The 21,033-nt window shown below is 34.6% G+C and overlaps 1 protein-coding gene across 2 annotated transcripts in view; it reads left to right on the top strand.

Moving 5' to 3' along the window:
- The window catches only part of LOC145688035 (uncharacterized protein KIAA2013 homolog), an 81,626-nt gene that overhangs the window by 28,421 nt on the left and 32,172 nt on the right, over positions 1–21,033 (top strand). For both annotated transcript variants that reach the window (XR_014131832.1, XM_081761733.1), the window contains exons 7-11: positions 420–688; positions 5,207–5,294; positions 8,457–8,596; positions 18,560–18,709; positions 20,472–20,596. Coding sequence is in view for 1 of the 2 variants with exons in the window: in XM_081761733.1 (XP_081617859.1) it covers positions 420–688; positions 5,207–5,294; positions 8,457–8,596; positions 18,560–18,709; positions 20,472–20,596 (772 nt within the window). In the remaining variant the exon portion in view is untranslated. The remainder of the gene's footprint in view (positions 1–419; positions 689–5,206; positions 5,295–8,456; positions 8,597–18,559; positions 18,710–20,471; positions 20,597–21,033) is intronic.

Genomic DNA, 21,033 nt, shown 5'->3' with positions numbered 1-21,033 from the left:
CACATCAGTGTGCACAAAGGTAATTAAAGCCTACCTACCCTCTCCCTATAACATTCTTACGTGCTCATTTTAGTAGGTTTTAAGTGTGTTAAAACACAGATAAAAGGTTATTTCTATGAATTGAAATGCATGACAACTGAAGAAAAACAAGAATCACAGTATTTTATTGGGGTGTGCACAGGCACACTCCGTAGCTACGTCTGTGAGGTACCCAATCCAAAATTCTGATAAAATAGATCAGTGGGGCTGAAATGCGTGTTTAGCTCTACATTTCTACACTTTGCACTAGCGTTTTTCTCGGCTCCTTAATATAGTTTGATTAGTATCTAATAGGTATTAGAATAGAAAGTTGTCTTCTTTTTTGTTTGTTTGTTTGTTTGCTTGTTTCCTTTCCGTCACATAGTTCTTTATTTGTACAGCACATGAAGTTGGCTCTTCAGAAGAATATCAACGACTTCCGAGAGCAGCATATCAATGTTTGGCGTCAGTTGTGGAGCACTGGACTGAGCATCAGTTACTCAAAGGCTGCAGGGGCAATTAATGGTGACCGAATAAATGCAACGGTGTATTATGTATTGTCGCAGGTTCGAGCACCCTTTTATGAAGACGAAACGACACGCGAGAGAAAAGCAGAATTAGCGAATATATTATCCTATGCAGATGGTTGCTATGGAGGTTACCACACTTTGTAAGTGAAATTATTTTTAGCTTAAACTATAGATTGGCTTGAGGCAACATGCTATACTCAATGAGAATTTGTTGTTAATTGAGAACTTACCAGCATTCTGTGTACCAGCAGCTTTCGTTTTGAATTTTGTCTTAATTATATCTGATTAACATTTACAGCTATTGATTAAGGAAATCATTTTGAGTTTTTATTATTATTATTTATTTATTTATTTAAAAGGCCTAAAGTGACTGAATTCTTCTTCACGATTGATGTTCTTTTGTTATACAGTGGCCTATCAAATGGCAGTTGCAAATACCATCTCTGTCGTTATTACTTTTTTCAGCTACTACTTTCAGTATGTTTACCATTCTTCCACTCCAGCTTTTCCTTGTACCTCGCTGTTTCAAATGACAGCACTTAAATCTTCAGGTTTCTATACGTTGATTTTGTCTGAGACATGTCAATATATTCTTCCGCTGTAATATTCTATCACATTTTTCAACATAATGCATATGTTATATGGCAGTGCTTTCTTGTCTAGCATTTAAAAAAAAAAAAAAAAAATCCTAAACTAACGGCAGGACATTAATAATGGAAGGTGCCTTCTTTATATACTTATATTAATATGGTGCTCGCGACGACGATTTACAAATACTATTCTAGCGTAGGCGCTTACAGTGTACTGTACTATAGCCAAGATCAATATTATATGTGTTTTAAATCGTATATACACATCACTACAGGTAAAACAAAATGTTAATTGCGTTATAATTCATTTTAGTTTTGCAACATCCACTTTTTGTATTTTTATTTATTTATTTACTTATTTATTTATTTATTTTTTACGAAATATAGTTTTGTAACTAAGTGTTTCACTGTAACCAAAATAATATATTGTCAAACCGTTTTGGATTAAATGTATTACAATATTTTAATTATTGCAAAAAATGTTAAAGATTTAATGAATTATTTTAAAAAATCATTTTCATGCCTTTTCAATATTCAGTTGTTTAAAACAGGTAATGTCATCAATGGAAAAACTGTCAGGACAAGCAAAAATTTTTTTTTTTTTTTCTGTACGGTTTAGATAGAAACTCTGGCGAGGATTCGAAACTTATAAAATAAAAGTTATTGAGGACATAGTAGGTTGCTTTTTCTCAAATTAATATGAGTGCCCTTTCACGCCAACTAAATATTAATTGCAGAAAACTTGTAATCTAGTCATAAACCGTATCAATATTTCTCACATTTCTTAATTTGCTGTCAAATTCGTAGTATAACCTATGGTTGTCTTACGGAGGAGAACGGAGAGTAAGTATATTAAATAACAAAAGTTCATTTTTTTTTCTTCTTTTTCCGTTAATATGCAAACGAACAGCTGAGAAGTGACTGAAAGAAAGTCTCACATTGTTCTCTGGTCCTTTCTTTCATGTCACATTACGTTTGCTGGTGTGTAAATCTACCGTGTGATATGTTTTGGTCGAATATATTGTGTAGCAGAAGTGAATAATAAGTAAGTCCTTCTGCTGTTCCTGAATTAACCACAACATATTACGGCTTTGTGATTCTAGAGCAGTTGTATATGCGTATAATTAGAGAACGTCGCTTTAAAGTCTAAATAAATTTCACAGAAAGAGGTAACCGACTTAATGGCAGCTTGCTCGACTAGTTAAACCGAAATCATGAAGTCGAATCCTGCGGTCGGCCAACCGAAAAATAATCCTTTCTGTGGGCACTTTTTTATATAAAAAGTACAAAAAAACAGACATAGTTCTAGTCCTTTTCACTATGTCTTATTAACAGAAAAGATGTGAGATCCACAAATTCAAGTAAGTAAAATAAATTTTAAAAAAGAAGCTTTTGATTACACTAAAGCGATCTGTATTGAAGTAATGTTAACTTCGAAACCTGATAATTGATTTTAAAGATTACACTGGAGAAACCAAAACTAGCTTCACGTGTGTTGTGTTGTAAAGTATGGCTTTGATTCCCGAAAAACATTTTGCTTGTAGATTTAACGAAAAGAAGTGTTAGCTCTAATTCTTGGTGTAGGTGATGTAAACAACGTTTGCACATTTACATTTATTAAAATCAAGATAACCGAAGTTTTTGAACATTAATTGTATTTACAATTAGAAATCATTAGAATATGTATGTTTTATATATTTATGTGGCCTAGTACATAGAAATATGTTCAGTGCAATGACGTATTCTATTCTATCCAACAACTGTATAAGAGAAAACTAAATGAGTTTACCTCATTCAGAGCGTCATGTTGGTAACGCGTGCAAAGGAATAAAATATGGTACAGTCAGTGTTACCAGGTCGCTCTTGAAAATATTATAGAAAAAGAATTAAGAGAAAACGCATGACATCGGGGTTAGTATGCAAAACACGAAAGCTTAGGTGCATATTCCGCAGTGATCACAATGAATATTTGAGTAAAAAGTTATATTATATGAAGCCTTTTATTTATTGATGATAGTTCATTTAGATGTGCATATAAACTAAGAAATATTTGTGGAATAACACACAAATCTGACCATTGGACTATTGAGGACTCGGAAGCCGATCCCTTTACTTGAAAGGTTGCTAAACTTGGAAGGATTCGAGTCCCTGCTAGTTTAGCGGTCATATTTTTCTGAATTATTCTGTTGTTTGTGTTTATTGATAATTAGGTTGCAATATCCACTGCTCATAGAAACTTTAAACAAACTGAAATCAGATGGCGAAAAATGCATCGACACGGTATGCTGGAGGTCCCGGGCTCGCGTCTTGGTCCAGTCAGTCACTTTTCCACTCCGTGTGAGTTAACTAAATGTAGTTAATTAACCAGTAGTTAGTCAACCTGAACGTATTCTTTTTTCCTTTTCACTATGTTCAGGAAATCTGCACACAGAGAGAAAATCTATCCTTAGGAGCTTTAACTGCATTTGCCAGAAAAAAAAAAAAAACTATATTCCTCGTAAATAAATTACTACGGTTCTCACTTTGGAAGTGGAAGACTCATCTTTTAGAACCAAGGCGACATGTTATGTTCAAATTTCACGAAAAATTGAAGGTACCGAATTTCTCATATAGCCACGGCATTGAAAATTAAACAAATGTGTAATCAATATGTGGACTAAATACATAAAGCTGTTAAACGGAATCTGATGGCCTGAAAACTTTTAAACTTACTATGTAATAGAAAAGATTCTTTATGTAAAAAAGGCAGATATCATGGTGACAAGGGAGGAATAAGAAAACACACACACACAAACGTGACGTCTACAATGTAAACAGAGAAGTATTTTCAGAACACTAAAGCTGATCTGCGATTTCATGTACGATCTACAACATTTATGTCTGGTTGCTACATATAATGATAATCAATTTATCATTCAACAGGAACATAAATCGAAATTTTAGAACATTACGTTATATTGATAGATCCTTTCTCTTTCTTTCTCTTAGTACCCCCCCCCCTCCCCCCATAGTATGTGTCCTATCCAGATATCTAAGTTTCAGAATCCTGCGGCACTTCCGCAACAATTTTTTAGAGGTAGTTGGTGAGTACTTCAAATTATATGCCCGTAGCCAAAATCCCTCTACAGGGTGTTCCAAAACACCGACAACGTTTGGGAGGTGATTCCTGACACCAAGATAAGACAAAAAGTATAGACCATCCTGGGTGCACAAATGCTTCCTTTCGGAGTTATAGGCTGCCGAAAAGATGGAAAAATGAACTTTAAAGGGTCGTAGCTCCAATACTATGGGATCTACCGTAGTCGGGTCAAGACTTCACTTAGGAACTAGTATGTGCCCTATCCAAAAATATATGTTTCAGAATTCTAAGGTACTCATGAAGTTATTTTTATAAAGGGAGTTTGGCTACGGTCATATAATTTGAAGTACTCTCCAACTTCCCCTATAAAACTTGTTGCAAAAGTACCACAGGATTTCGAAACATGGATATTGGGGTAGGTCACTTATTAGTTCCTAAGTGAAGTTCTTTATCCTAGTGTATCTTTAAAGTTCATTTTTCTTGTTTTCGGCAGCCTATAACTCCGAAAGGAAGCATTTGTGCACCCAGTATGGTCTATACTTTTTGTCTTATCTTGGTGTCAGGAATCACCTCCTAAACGTTGTCGGTATTGTTTTGAAACACCCTGTATATACATATCCTATACAGGGTGAGCTTTTTAACTTCAGACTGCAAAATATCTGGAGACATAAGAGTCGAAGAAAAAAATGTTCGAAACAGAAAGTTATTATTTTAGAGGGAAAAACTCACCTGTGATAAAATTAGTCCCCCTTGCTTCCCTCCCCTAGGCGTGGAGATTGGGGCAACTTCGTAAACTTAAGCGAGATTCAGATTCTATGAAAAAAAAAAAAAAAAATAAGTAAATTTTATTTGAAACAGTGTTTTCGATTCATGTTACACAGCGCTGTTATCAGTGAAAACTAGTTTCATGACTTTAACAAAATGTGTTTTTCTCCTAACGAATTTAACTTTCTCAATGAACTCAGTGAATTTTCTATTTTTCCATCTAGGCAAGCGGTTACTCTGTGGCGAGACCTTTCCACAATTGATGATATTAAAACCATCACATCTTATTGGCTCCTGACCTTGGAAAAACAAGTATGTTAAATTTTTACTTGCGTTCTTTCGTACTGTTACGTTGAAAATAATTGCAATATTATTATTATTATTATTATTATTATTATTATTATTATAGTACTTTTTATATTACGAAAAATTACATAATTCAGTGGTGGTGTTTCTACTCTTAGACACACACTTTTATTACATGGGACGATTTCATTTTATTTTATCTTTTGAAGTTGTATAGATTTTTATACAAATCGTTTAAACTAGATAAAAATTGCAAATATTAAGAATCTGGTCACAAAAAAAGAAAAAGCTTACCTTTTAGTATGTTTTCATTCGTTAGTGACTTGTAAATGAAGTGAACATCTTTGTATGTAATGATTTGAGTGATAAAAAAGAAAAAAACAAAGAATCAGTAAAACTAAAGTAGGTCTTAAGCTAGGTTGCCATGCTGTAAGAATCTTGTAGCTGTCATTAAAAAAAAAATCTTGCAACCCTACAATCAGGCACGTAGGCAGGATTTCGTAAAGGCAAGGGGGAGGGGGCTGTCTATGACATGAAATACTATTGTCATCATACCAGGGGCTGTATCATTCTAAACTATTTTACTGGTAACATATATTGGTTCGTTCAGCCAGGATTTCGTAATAGCGGGGGGAGAGTGACATGGAATACTGTGGTTATCACACCAGGATCTCGATCAATCTAAACCATTTTACTTCAATATATATTGGTTTGTTAGGACAATAAAATGAGGATATGTTATTAAATATTTTAATAACAAACTATGAAGAAATTTCGAGTAAAAGAATAAAATAAAGCATTGAAAAAGGATTTACAATGAGAAAAAGCGGAAAGGCCATTACTCACTCCGCTATTCCGCTTTTTCTCATTGAATATAATCACCGCTCGCAATATTGTGAGATTTTATATTTACGTTCCTTCCTTTGTTCATTCAAATATAACAATTTTCCTTACATTATGACCTCAACTATTATGAAAAGTACATATCCACTAATATCAAAGTACATATTCAATAATGTCTTGTAAAATATTTTACAATATCTGCGTTCCTTTCTCTGTTGAATCAAATGTTAAGAGAACTTTCTTTTCACATAAGTTTTTGTTTTCATTATTCCGTCAACTACCGTCTGTTCCAAATGACAGGTTAAAGGAGCAGTGGAAAACGTTTTGTGAAATAACATGTTCGATAGTGCAGAGAAGCGATGATGAAAAATTATGATTAAAAATGTCCACACTGTTAGAAACGGTACTGTGCTTTCGAAAGCTTGAAATTTTCCTCACTAGTAGCAGAAATTCTGAGAATTCCGTAACTTTCCTAGAAATTTCAAATTTCTTGAATTTTCCAGGATATCTCGCTCATTCGCCATCATGTATTGAAAGTAATACAAATCTCCTGATAAGAAAGAGTAACCAAAAACTTGAAATAGCTTTTTATTGTTAACGCTAATCCTTCTTTCTCTCGTTTCTTCTTGTTTCATCCTTCCTTAAATTTTTCATTTCTGGTTTCGAAGGGGGAGTTCCCTTCCCTTCGCTACGTGCCTGCCTACAATATTTTTCCATGTAAAAATAATCTTGAAAGGGACATGCAACATTTTATTTTTTTTTTCATATTGCAAGAAGTCAAACCATGTGCAACTTTCTGTGTCGTCTTGCTTGCTACCTGCTTTCGCCCTCCCGCAGACATAAATAAAAAAAGAGTTTTGTCGCTTTCGAATCGACGGATTCTTTTGGACGGGAAGGGAAAGCGCGCCAAAATACATGTTTTTAATGAGATTCACTATTTGCCCAGTAGAGTGCAGTGCTGCATGGATGGAGACATATTTCTTGCTTTCAAAAAGTTGTAATGTGTAAACAGTAAATAGAAAGAACGGGTTACATGATTTTTTTAATGGCAGCTACAAGATTCTTGCACCATGGCAATGTAGCTTTAAGTCGGTCCGTTCATTTCAAATATTTGATTTTTTAAGTATTCTGGAGATCGATCCTGGGACTAGGTGCTTACACGAAAAGCTGATAATCGTAGCACTTCTTGAGAGACCAATGTTAATAAGTATGATTGGAGAAAGTTAACAGTTTGAGCTGACTTTACTTGTAGTTTGTGTTGTATTCTATTGAAACAAAAAAAAAAAAAAAAAAAAAAAAAGTGACAGACACACATACACACACACACATGAACACACAATGATAATTACATGTAACACGGGTAAAGCTGTAATTAGTAGATCTCGACTTGATTGAATTAACACAACATAGGTTTTACAGGGGCTTTTGGGTTATGAGGCATTCAGTATATGGGTTTTTAAGCCATAAAATTAGTAACAGTTAAAGAGGAGAAGAGGAGACTACAGTAAATATGATACGTATTCCTGAGTTTAATTTAATAGTAATAGTAATAATTTATACGGTTTGCCCAACATTGTTAGGGTCGTCAAGTCTAGGAGGCTTAGGTGGGCAGGTCATGTAGCTAGAATGGAAGAAAGTAGAAACGCTTCCAAAGTCGTGACTGAAAGACCAATCGGAAAACGAACATTAGGAAGACCTAGGCGCAGATGGGAGGACAATATTAAGATGGATCTCGCAGAGATTGGAATACAAAGCAGAAACTGGACGCAGTTAGCTAAAGATAGAAGTCAATGGAGAGCTTTTGTGAACGCGGCATTGAACCTCCGGGTTCCATAGGCCATAAAGTTAGTTAGTTAGTTAGTAATAATCATGTGTCCCTTCAGTAGCTCCCTCATAAAATTACTGCCATTCTGAAACGGTTGAACAGCAGAGTCTGCAAGCGACGCCCAATGAATAACTTCATCTTATTCCCGTTGCGTCATCACACGTCCTTCACCTCTGGTGACTTAATGAAAGTTGAAAAAAATAGCCCTTGCATATAGCGTCCATACTCAATAGGAATGTTAAACTCAAAACAAAGCGAATATATTAATATACTTGAAACTGGATAAATTGATATAACAATCAGGCGTATAAATATGGTTGACATGCGTTTGTATTATGACTGAACATTGTCACTTGTTATAATTCATTTTTCCATATTTACCACACCGTTGGTATATATTCTGCTTTACCGTTACGCATAACCTCATAAGTAAAGTATTTTGCCTTTAAGTAAAAGTGTGATAATCGTTTTCTAATTAAGTTTTCCAAATCATTTTATAGGGCTGCCATAATCTCTTGAGAGCTGGTGCTACAGGAGTAATACAGGCAATGGTCTTAAGTTTCGGGGCATTCCGATTTAGTAACCAGCATTTGGAGTTCAACATCCATCCGAAGTACCTTCATAGAGATTATGTATTCAGGTAAGGAAAGTGTGTATTTAAATTTAACGAAAAAAAATAAGACAAAAAATAGTACGGGGAAAATGCATCTCTTTATATGTATCTGACCGTTTGAATTCTCGCAAAACATGGGAGAATTAAGAAAGGCAGGGAAGAAAACCATATTAAAATACAAACTAAATACAACTTTCTTACAAGGCTTTCTATAATCTTTATTATAAATTAACTAGAAATGTTACAGTTTCGGAAGTATATCACTTCCTTCTTCAGACTACTACTCCAACTGAAATCATAAATAAATAATATTACATCATTTGTTATCTCTACCAATCAGGAAACACTTTTCACTAAAATTCAATATATATGTCCATTGTTGTGACATTTGAATTCTTAACAGACATAATACTTTGTTAACAAATCTTTATATTTCTTCTAAGATATATTAACTAAAATAAATATTAATTAACTACCTGAAAATTGAAAAAACACATAAAGAAATTTAACCCTATATTGTCCTTATATTCTACCTTTCTTCTTTCTTCTCTTTTCAAAATGTCCCCCCACTCTTCATTAATATTCAAACCACTATTCCAGTTCATAGCTTTATCGTAAACTTCTTTTATCCTCTTTGCTTCTTTCCACTTTCTAACCAGTTGTCTCCCTTCATATTCCAATATATTCGCTCCTTCCCAGTTTACTTTGGGACCTGTTTCATCTACGTGCTTGTAAATGGCATTAGTGTGTCTCTTCAATCTTACATCATCTTTATGTTGTTTTAATCGTTCTTGCATTCTCTTCTTGGTTTCCCCTACATACACCTTATCACACATCCCACACGGTACTTCATATATCACCCCTTTTTTACATAATTCCACTGACGTTCTCTTCTTTTTCTTTATGATATCTATTATCTTCATTCCTTCTTTCCTGTACGTCTTAATACCTTCTCTCTTAAGAATTCTTCTTATATTCTCTGATATCAACCCTGCACTTTCAATACCATGCGAACTTTTCTTCTTGTCCTCTTCTTTCTCTTCTTCTTTCTCACTTTTCCTTCTCTTTCTGCTCTTTTTCTTGTCCTTTTCACTGTAATCATTCTCTTTCAGCTGTTCCCATAGTCTTTCTATATCTTTGTCCTTTTGATCTTCCTTCATATTTATCATTCTGATCCTCTCTTCCATATTCCTAATTAAATTCAGTTTTGTTCCTTCATCAACATCACTTCTTTTATTGCAGTAAACTCCTGCTGCACATTCTTTTTGGAACTGCTGGAATTTTCAGGTAGTTAATTAGTATTCAATATTCAGATAGAAAATGTAAATATTTAGGTAGTTAATTAGTATTTATTTTAATTAATATATGTTAAAAGAAATATAAAGATTGGCTAACGATGTATTATGTCTGTTAAGAATTTAAAATGTCACAACAATGGACATATATATTGAATTTTAATGAAAAGTGATTCCTGATTGGTAGAGATAACAAATGATGTAATATTATTTATGATTTCAGTTAGAGTAGTAGTCTGAAGAAGGAAGTGATATACTTCCGAAGCTGTAACATTTCTAGTTAATTTATAATAAAGATTATAGACAGCCTTGTAAGAAAGTTGTATTTAGTTTGTGTTTAAGATGGACACAAGGCCTTTTTATCATAATTAAAATACAACATGGCATAAGATTTGTAAATAGGAATGGATCTTAGCAGGGGCGGATCCAGGACCGACTTCTGGGGGAGAGGCGGTGGGTTGTCATACTGCTACTTTTAAGGGCTCCAAACTCTGGGATTGGTTTTATTTATATATATAAAATAAGAAAATTTCCTCTTCTGGGGGGGGAACGCCCCGATCGCCCCCCCTTCCTGGATCCGCCCCTGGATCTTAGTAATTGATCGTTACAGGTGTTTTTAGATCGTACGTTAAACTGTAGGTCTACTTTTTATATTATAGTTTTGACCCTGGAAAGGAATAATCCTCATTCTGATTCTGTGTTTTAATGAAAACCAACCAGGCAGCTAGAAGATTTCTTTAATCTTAGAAAGAAATCCAAGTATATTTTCAACAATTTTATGAACGTTATAAAGCGTGAATTTTCAAGAAAGAAGAGGACAGATTCGAAGTACAATTATTGTAAATTTTTCACTACCTTCTTTTGTTAAACAATCATTTCGGAAACTTTTTGAAATGAAATTTTCCAGTTTAACGTCCCACGATTATATCCTTTTAGGTTAAGGAAGACGGATGATTAAGGCAAGTAAATGACGTTGGAAGAATTGGTGGAATGAGAAAGTGGGAGGGAATTAGGGTACCACGAAAAAAACCCACGGACACGATGTTGTTCACCACAAACTTACTTGGCCGGGGATCGAACAAGGGACCCCACGCACCAGGTGTAAGCACTCTACCACATAGCCATTCTACTCCGTCGTAAACCTGATATTACGTTACATATTCCATGCATTTTTCTTACTGTAATGACACTTCATTCTAACCGATGTTAAAACATTCACTTCCATATCTTACATTATTCGAGTAAGATTTACGCATACAAGCTCGTATCCTACCAGAAAATATCGGATAGGATATAGTGTCACAGTCTCATGCTAAATGTATCACAAGTAATCGCTAATTTTTAATGTTCGGCTTCATTTCGATTTACTAAATAAACAAAGGAATAACAACATTACATGATAAAAAGTTGAGTGTGCTGTGCTATGCAGGGATCAAGTTTCCAATTACCTTGGGAAAGAACTTTTGCCGTCAATATAGACTGTTATCGTCCCTCGAGCCTAACATTCTGGGTTAAGCAAAGAACTTCAGGACAACTGGTGGTGTGAGTGACGAGCCAAAAAATGGACGGGCAGGAGTGTCTGACAGAGACTCCAGATATTCTGCAAGTTACATTTCAACGTAACCTGTCAAAAGTAATTTATCATGCCCCATTGAAATTACAGATACCAAAAATGAGTGTCCATGAAGTCCTGCACAAACTGTTGTTACATGCTTAAAGACAGTGATTTTTTCAACTGTTGGATCCTAATGACTGCCTTTTAAATTCATTTCTCTCTGTTGGACAAAGCCACTAAAGACAGTGAATACGTATGAAGTGTTTTCTTTTCTGATGAAGCCAGGACATGCTCGCATGTTAACCCCTACAACGTATGAATATGATGCTCTGGAAATTTTCATGATACTCGTGAAAACATTCGAGGCACCCATAAGCTAATGCCTCGAATACTAATGCTTAATAAGGTATTTACTAGTAAAATACGCAATTAGGCTCATTTTTCTCTAGTGAGAGCAATACTATAGGAAACTTATTGTAACATGATATCTATCTATCTATATCTATATCTATCTATCATATATATATATATATATATATATATATATATATATATATATATTACATTTAATTGGTAGAAATATTACAGTTTCTGGTCATTAATGTGCAAGTCAATATATTATTTGAGTGTATAGTAAAACTATAAGACTGAGCACAATACCAGCTCCCCCCTAGTGAACTTTGTGGTGGACAAACACCGTGTGCGTGGGTTTTCTCGGGGTTCTCCCGTTTCCTCCCACTCTCTTCATTCGACCATCTCATTCATTACTCATCTCACCGTCTCCTTTAACCTAACCGGCATAATCGTGGGACGTAAAACTCAAAGATTTCATTTCATTTCATTTTATATAACTGAGCATGTTTACTTCTTGAAAGTAGGGCTATATGAAATGCTGTTGTGTAAAACTGACGATTTTGAGTAGTAAATTAATCTTGTCATGTGTGTAATATGCCATTACAGTCTAATGAGATTATGTTTTTAATAGGAGGGTGCCCGAAATTTTTTGTACCGACTGTACCTGACGTTTAACAAAAATTTCTGGCTGTTCATATAATTCGTAATATTGTTCGTTATTCTATTTCAAATTAACATGGAAAAACTGTAAAAAAATTTCATTAGGAATTATAGTTTTGGGAATCAATATCTTTATTTATATTTAAATCAGTTATAAGTCTTGTATATGGATGTGTAAATGGATTATTACAATTCTTACGGTGTCAGTGCTATTTGAAAACATAGGTCCACTATTGGACGGAACTTTCAGATTAAATAACCAATCTAAAATTCGACAGAATTTTCAGGACCACCCTTCACCTCTCTTTTAGATACCTAGGTCCCTCTAAAAACTAGTTTAATCCAGATTTTACCAAATTTTATTCGTTTCAAAGCCCCACCGCCAAAAATGCTTTGTTTTGATTGGATGATAAACCCACGCTATGATATTAGGGCGCAATTATTTCCTTTCCATGCCGGGAAGTTCTACTGAAGACACTAGATTCTGATCGTCTAGCTTAAAAAAGTCGAAAAGGAGCTAGAAAAGCTGCAAACAAGGTAATATTTGGGATTTTATTAACATGTACAATCATTGGAAGTCTTGAGGAGCCATGAACTATTAAATTTCATAGTAAAACTGGACTAAAAAGCTGAAATAGTAAGTGCAATATAGTGACGCCATGATTTCATCCACCGATCGCTATGGACAGGATTCAGAAGTAGTGTGATTTCTGTTTTCTTTTCCTAAAACCGGTTCTGAAGATCAGTGTTTTCCCCTGATATTTTTCACCTTCCAATTTTCCTGCTAATTGAGGGTTATAAGACCTGTCCATATATAGATTTGTTTATGTAGGTAGCGAGTGATTCTTTTTTTTTAACATACATGGCGGTATTTAATTTCGTTGTAGTTAGAATAGTAATCGCAATGCACGTGTAAATTTACAGTAAGGGCTCCTATCTGACTCCCAAATTGGGAGTACGGCTTCCAGCAGGATGAGTTGAACATGTAGTTTGTTCCGGGTTCCTGCCCCTTCAGGGCAGGGGTCCTATTGTTAGTCAACACTTCGATACGTCCCCTCGGGGCATTGATTAAACAGGTTGATTTTAAGAATGTGATTCAGTGAATACAAGGGCCAGTTGGCCCTGTCCCTTTCTTTCCTTTTCCCTACGAGCCGATTTAAAATGGTAAAATATGAATGTTTTCTGTGTATATTTATCAGTATAACATGTATTAATGATAGTGATGATTGGTGTGTATTGGCATGATGTGTCTTGTAGTTTAAGTAGTATGTGTATATTTGTAATGTAGTATCAGTGGTAGTGGTAGTTAAGTGATGAAAGAGTGTGTGAGATAATTAAATATGGACAGTGTAGTATTTACTATGCGATAAATTGTTTATTATTCCGTCATTAAGTGAACTCATACACAATATTTAAAAGTGAACGTAATATAGTACAATAATTCCGTGTACAAGGTCACATTCAGTTGTTCAAGGGTTGATTAGATCGTCGCTAGCCCCTAGTGTCAAAAGTCAGTACTAACCGCCATTCGCATGTCGATATTCTTAGTGATTTAGTTTCCGTGAAATTGACCTTTCTTTTCGAAATAAAACCTAGAAGGTATAATTCACAGCCTATATGGATGTACAGTTAGGTCAAGTGACCCAAACTTAATATATACTGAAAATTACAACATTCTGCTTAGTCTAGAAATCGAAATATTTAAGTAAATAAACAATACGTAATTTTTTAACAGAAGTCGGGCGATATGATGCTAGTTCTTCGCTTTGAAATTATATTAAATGTTCATTTTTTTGTGGCTGCAGAATAATTTCATTGTTGTCAGAATTTCGTAAACATTAAATATTATCGCAGATAATTCTATTCTCAGTGAACATACGTAGGACTTTTTTTTTCTTAATAAAGCTACCAGGTATTACATAGTATTGTGTGTGTGGTGAAAGAGTCTTGAGTTCGAGTGAGGTTGTCGTGCGGTGATCGGAATGGGAAATGTTTGTAGTGATTATAGATTTTAAAGTGTTATGATGAAATGTGTATATAGGCTGGGCGTAGATAGAGGAAACAGGGTGTTTGTAAAATATAGCGTCGTAGTAAATGAAAAGAATGATGATATGAATATAATATGAATATTAATACGAATATGAATATGAAAGTATATGAATATTGTAGTAAATGAATATAGAAGATAGGACACCCATATAGTTAAATATATATATAGTAGCCCAGTGAATACTTCGCCGCGTGTTGATATATAGATATTGAATAGATACGTGTAGCTACAAACATCTCGGGTTCTGACCCCTGCACCATAATATCACGCGGACCGGAGGGCGATATATAGTCGGACTATGGTAATACTTTGTAGTTTAATGGGTTATAGTAATAATCAACCATAGTAATACCATCTGATAGAATGGGTAGCATCATATAATCGCTGACTAGACATATTGAATAATAAATTGTGAAAAGACAGTAGTAGTTATACATCAGGGCTGTAGTGAATTATATTTTCTGGTCGGTTTTAAAAAATATAATATCCTGCTCTGTGAGATTGTTTTTTTCTTCACGTTATCTACTCGGGCTAGCTTACAATGTTCATGGAGGCGACAGCTCTGACAGGGTTACAGAATCAAAACAATTAGTTATTGAAATTTATTTACCGTACCCGGGCATCGACCCCTCCCCCCTTGAATATTTTCGTTTTCTTTTCTTAGTTTCCAAACTAGATAGTGATGGAAATTAATCGATGCCTCAGAATTTAGCGCATTCTGCGAAGGGGAGCTATCGGTGAAGTTTGGCAATAGAAATCACCGATCCAAAATCCATTTTATTTAATTTTTTTCTATTTTGGCAAATCACTAATTAGGGATATCTTAGCTATTACTCTAGTTTCATTACTGTCCTTGAACCTTCTTAGTTCTTCTGAGGGGTCGAATATTTTTTTTTCCTTACTTAGAGATTTCAAAATTGGGGACGCAGTTACCTGGTCCGTTCCCCCTCTCCTTTTATCCTGCTGGTCTGGGCCGGATACGGGGCTCGGATTTCAATCTTACAAACAAACTCTTGTGGGATTGGGATCTGATGGACACAGAACTTGCATCCTTGGCAGCAGGGCCTCCCTCCTAGTTTACGTATTTAAGTAAACTACCCTCTTTCGGCATATGTGAATATTTTTGGCTATGAGTTGTTATATATTTAAATTCGATCACTCTTCTGTGTAGTGAGTAGTACTTTAATCTTTCTCCTTTCGTTGGCGCCGCTTTCTCTCTCTTGTCTCTTCTTACTTCGAGATTTTTTTTAAATTTTCAACCTTCCTCCCCCCCCCCCCCCCAATTTCGAACTTGTCGCTTACGATTTATTTAACATACAACACTGAACTGAAATTACCAGCTGAGACGTTGCAAGACACGATTCATGGATAAAGTAGATAATGATTGGGTCCTCCGTCACATTTTGACCTATCGCCGAAATGAACAAAGACTTCATATTTGACGACACTTCAATTACGTTCTGTCACCGTCGTCCTCTTAAGTTATTTTTTTAATCCATTGGTCACTTTCCTTTCTGTTTTGGTTTTCGATTACCTTGTAGTTGATCTGGGCCCAGAAATTGTATTTTGGTTTATCTAGTTATATCTTTAGAAATGCTCTGTGTCACGTGCCTGCCTCACAAAGTTTTTTTTTCATTATTTAAGCACGAATTGATTATATAAAAGTTAAAAAGTTATAGACGCGCGGTATCAGGTAAAAAATCAATTTTCTTTTTCATATGTAATGTCGGAAGTCATTTGTTTTCTTGTACTTGCAACCTTTTCAAAAATTATTGTTGGGGTGATTAATTTAAATGTGTGCGCATTTATTATAAATATATATATATATATAGAGAGAGAGAGAGAAATGAATACGTCGAAATGTATATGTAGTTAGTATGTGAATATGATTTTAAAGTAAAAGTATGATATTAAATGTATTATGAATATATATAAGAGCGCTCGTGTCTGTCCCCCTAAACGTGTATTGGTTGCTATAGTTTACCAGTGAGTTTTCCGACGAATTTAAGAATGTAGATTTTGTCAAGAATACCGCCGTGCACTCAAGTAATTTTCCTTTTCTTCTGAATCAATGTAAATGATAACCTCTGTAATTATTTAATGGCATGTATTGAAAAGTAACGGCAGGTCTAAACGTAACCCACATCATAACGAATATTATCCCTGAACTACTAACCTAAAACCATTGTGGAAAGTGCACCTTGAATCCTTCTCACCTGCATATGTATCCTATGACTTGACCAGTTTTTTTTTTTTTTCTATCCTCAATTTGAACCATCATACTCCGTACACCTGTGGAAGATCGTTTTTTTTTTTAAAATCCGAACCATGTATACATATATACAAAAGTGATCTAAAGGAAAGGTCTCATGACGTGTCCCAGTGTTGAATAAATAACTTGAAATTATTCAATTAATAAGGTTGGAAATGGACCGTCTAAGAGGAGAAACATCCTCTGGTGAAAGTGATTTTTTCGAAATCCCTAGATGGGTATAAACGTAGCAGTGTGCGATTGCAGATATAAACTGTTAAGAGCTACAAACCAAATATAGTCGATGAATGGTTTTTGTAAACCACTAGTTATATATATATATAGATATATACACAAACTAAGTTAAATGGAGCGAAATGTTTTGGACACTACGACTAGTGCGTGATTTGTGATTTGAACGCTCAAAATTATTAATATTTTATTGCTCAATGTGAGGTAGAGACTCATATAAGTTCTAATACACCTAAAAGTTTTTTTTTTCTTTCCTCTTTGTCCAATTTTTTTTTAAAAGTGAAATAAGTGTCTTCTTTGCGTATGTCGCAAATCATAATTTTGCTTTAGCATGCATACATGTAATTACTTTTTTCTTTTTCTTTCCATTTGTCAATATGATTGAATATATAAAAATTTACTAAAATATAACACTATGTACTATATTAATATATAACCAAGAACTTGTGCTTTTAAGATTTTCTTTGTAATTATTTTTCCTTTTCACTATGAATGTAATAAACTATTTGTATCTTTGTAGTTAGTTGGTTTCCTTTAAACATATATACACTGTCCTGAGTGAGTGAGTGAGTGAATGCATGATAGATTTAATTTAAGTAATTTTAGTGATATCATTTATTGTATTAACATCTATAATATATGTGTCATGTTTTAATATATGTGTTAAGGTAAATAACCTAGGTCATGAAGGACCGCTACTAATGGTTTAAATCGGCTCTAGGAGTGAAACAGAAATAGCAGGATGAGCCTAAATACGACATCTTTCTTCCAGGAAGTTGAAATTCTTATTGATACGATACATAAATTTATATTGAGTTTATAAGTCTGATTTTTTTTTTCCTCTTGGCTAATTCATATGTGTGGTCGATCCTAGAGAACAAAGTTCAGATGCTGGATGGTTATCAATCACCGGTTGGAATAACAGTACAAAGAATGATTTCACTTTTCTCGTTTCCAGGTCTAGGTCTGGGCAATCCCACGGTCGTGGTGCCTGGAGCTAGGTCTGGGTGGTATGAGGGAACATGTGTCTATTCCGAAGCATTCCAAAATTGATTAGTCGTTAATAACATTTAGAATGATTCATCTTTCAACGACTTTCCCGACCTTTTACTATATTTCCGGAATTATCCAGTAATCTGTTTCTCATTAAAATACCCTATTTCTTTTCTTTCTTCTTTTCCTACCTCCTTCTTTTACCCTTCTACTTTCTTCTCTTTCTTTTCTATTTCTAAATGAAAGAAAACGGAGTCATGACTGAGAGTAGTCGCTATTGGCACGGTCAATAAGTTGTTTCGATGAGTTTTCTTCGGGAGTCCGATATGGGATAATTAACAATGAGATGAGTATGCATTGAGGGACGAACAATAACAAGAAAGTTTATTGGAATTTACTTTATTGGAGAATAATCTGGATTTCAATTAGTAGGTGATGTTTCGTAATCGCCCTCGTTCAAAGAGAATTACTTTTAGCGACTCCTCTACATTGCTCTTTTCTTCGTTTACTTTTTTTTTTTTTATGTTTTCTTTCATGTGATATACAGTATATTTATTTTCGCGTATATGTTTCATTTCAGGAGGATAAGCTACGGTAATTTGACCCACGTCAATGTCAGTGTTGTGGTCCAGGACGACAATAAAGCAGTGTTGTACGTTGCTCTGGATAGAAGTGACAAGACATATTACGCGTGTGATGGTGGCTGTTTAGATGACCCAGTTCAGCTTGGGTAGGACCTCTTTGATTGTCCGTGAATATAACTAACATACTTTATAGTTGAAACCTGAAAGCTCATCGCCACAGAAACAAAATCCTATTGTTCCTAATCCTGTTGTTATCTCCCTAAGGTCCACCTTAGTGTTTCCTCTCATTATCTTAGTCTACCGGAAAGTCTGGGCTCCACAAACTTCAGTTGAAACTTAATATCATTGTCTTGATATAATGTGAAATCGCTTTCAGTGATGTCATATTAACATTGATATAATTTTATTGTTAAAATTAATATAATTTTATTCGTGGAAATGTAATATACAGAAATATAAAGAAAACTATTGGTACGTAATGATTAAAAGAAAGAGAAAGGAAAAAAACGCGATATGTGGTGATTAGACATTTGAGATAACAGAGAACAACAATAATATATCACCATATTTATCATGTCAGCAAATGGTGAGCTTTTCATTCATTATTATTTTGAATTAGATACATTAGTTAAGAATGAGAATATAAGGATTTTCATAGAAACATTAGTATTTTCGTTGATTGAAATTAGGCATCTCTTTCGAGCACCGAGTCTATATGGAGCGTGAAGCTACAGTTTAAGGTGGAATCCCAACCAGCGCAATACGTTCAGATTTCAACCCTCTCCCTTCGGGAATTGAACCCGAGATCCTGTACACCAAAGGCGCGCACACTAGAAACTAGACCGGTGGGGTGGGTTGAATAGTTTATATGTAAGAAAAATATCGGGATCTCGGCGAACATTTATAATTCGACAATTTTGTATTTTTTTCAATCAAATACGGTATCAAAATGTGAAGATTTTTGTGGCTTGACGGTTAGCGTTCTCGCATACGTATGAAAGGCCGTTGTTCAGTTCCCCATAGGGGTACAATTGATTGAGATTTTTATGTTAAATTGTAGGTTCCTGTTTCATATAGGCTTGTTGTTAAAAAGGAGCGTTAAGCAGTAAGCAAACAACAAGATCAACAAATTTGTTAGATCTGTGTTCGTAAAACCAAATTTTTCATTTCCCGTTCATCAATAAAGTATTCCCATTTGATGTGCTTGTTTGGTTAACAACTCACATTATTGCTATTTGCCTGGTGCTGGTCCCGATGGGAGTGCTTGCTTTGGATGCAAACACGGGTAGTGCTTTGGATCCACTTTAATCAGTAGACCCCGTCACATATAGCTTCGGTGCTGAAATTTTGGTAATTGAGCTACAATCTAATTTGAGGAAGTAGGAGAAAAATTATTGGGGTAATATTGTTTTTGTGTAGAGGAATGGTTAGCTTGCATGTCTTTGTTGAGCGGATGGTCATACAATTTTCATTATTAACGAAGCATCATGAGGAAATTTGGGAAGCTAAGAAAAAGCAAATTCCCGTCTAGTAAACCATAAATAGCTATAATCAAAGCGATATGCTGACCACAAACATCATCTAACCCAAAAGGAATCTAACCAGCTGTAACCCTTCGTATCTTGTAACGACAGGATGTTAAGTGTGTGTGAGTGTGTGTGTGGAGGGGGTTCGAATATTCAAAATGCACTAATTGGATAGATACGGTATTTTTAAGATTTAGTTGTATTTTAAACATTATATCAGGGTTCTACATAGAATAGAGATTAAAAATTTGCTTTAGAAGAACTTTGAAAAGAGTTCAATGTGCTCGAAAGAAAAAAAAATCACGAACTTTGTCTCTATGCTAAAAGTATTGTGCAGAAACAACGACGCACTTTTTTCTCATTCTGCCTTATTCTCTTACAGTCCAGAGAAGAAGATGTTTCCTGTGAAGCTGACAGATCCAGTGACTGCAATATTGTACATAACGTATGACAAGCGCCATATGGAGGACTTACGACATGCCATCCATGTCCAAGAAATAGTGGAAGGTATGTTCCGTACTTGTTTATAAAATGTTGTAAAATAAGTAAGTGAAGAAAACAATATAATGGGGCGTAAGAACTACCATTGATGAAATCAAATTATTCCAACATTTGCGTTAGATGTATGCATCCGATGAATTTGCTTTTTTTAATCAGCAATTTTGGATTTGTGAAAGCAGTTGATTCATAAGGCATAAAGCACTTACACTCTTTCGTCATATAATCGATGGTATACGATTTTTAAGAAAAGCGATCCCATATATATAAGAATGGTTTCATTTTTTTCTTCGAAAACCAGCAATTTTTATCAAGAGAATAAGAAAGTTGCATACAACTTTTTATATTGCAAATATTAATCCTCACACACACACACACAGCGAGAGAAATATACCTACATATAAATTATACGTTTGATTCTAAAGTAGGAACTGGCGTGGGAGACC

The sequence above is a fragment of the Thermobia domestica genome, chromosome 6 (assembly GCF_964235325.1).
Source record: "Thermobia domestica chromosome 6, izTheDome1.hap1.1, whole genome shotgun sequence".
Classification (NCBI taxonomy): Eukaryota; Metazoa; Arthropoda; class Insecta; order Zygentoma; family Lepismatidae; genus Thermobia; species Thermobia domestica.
This window is presented reverse-complemented; position numbering and strand designations above follow the sequence as displayed.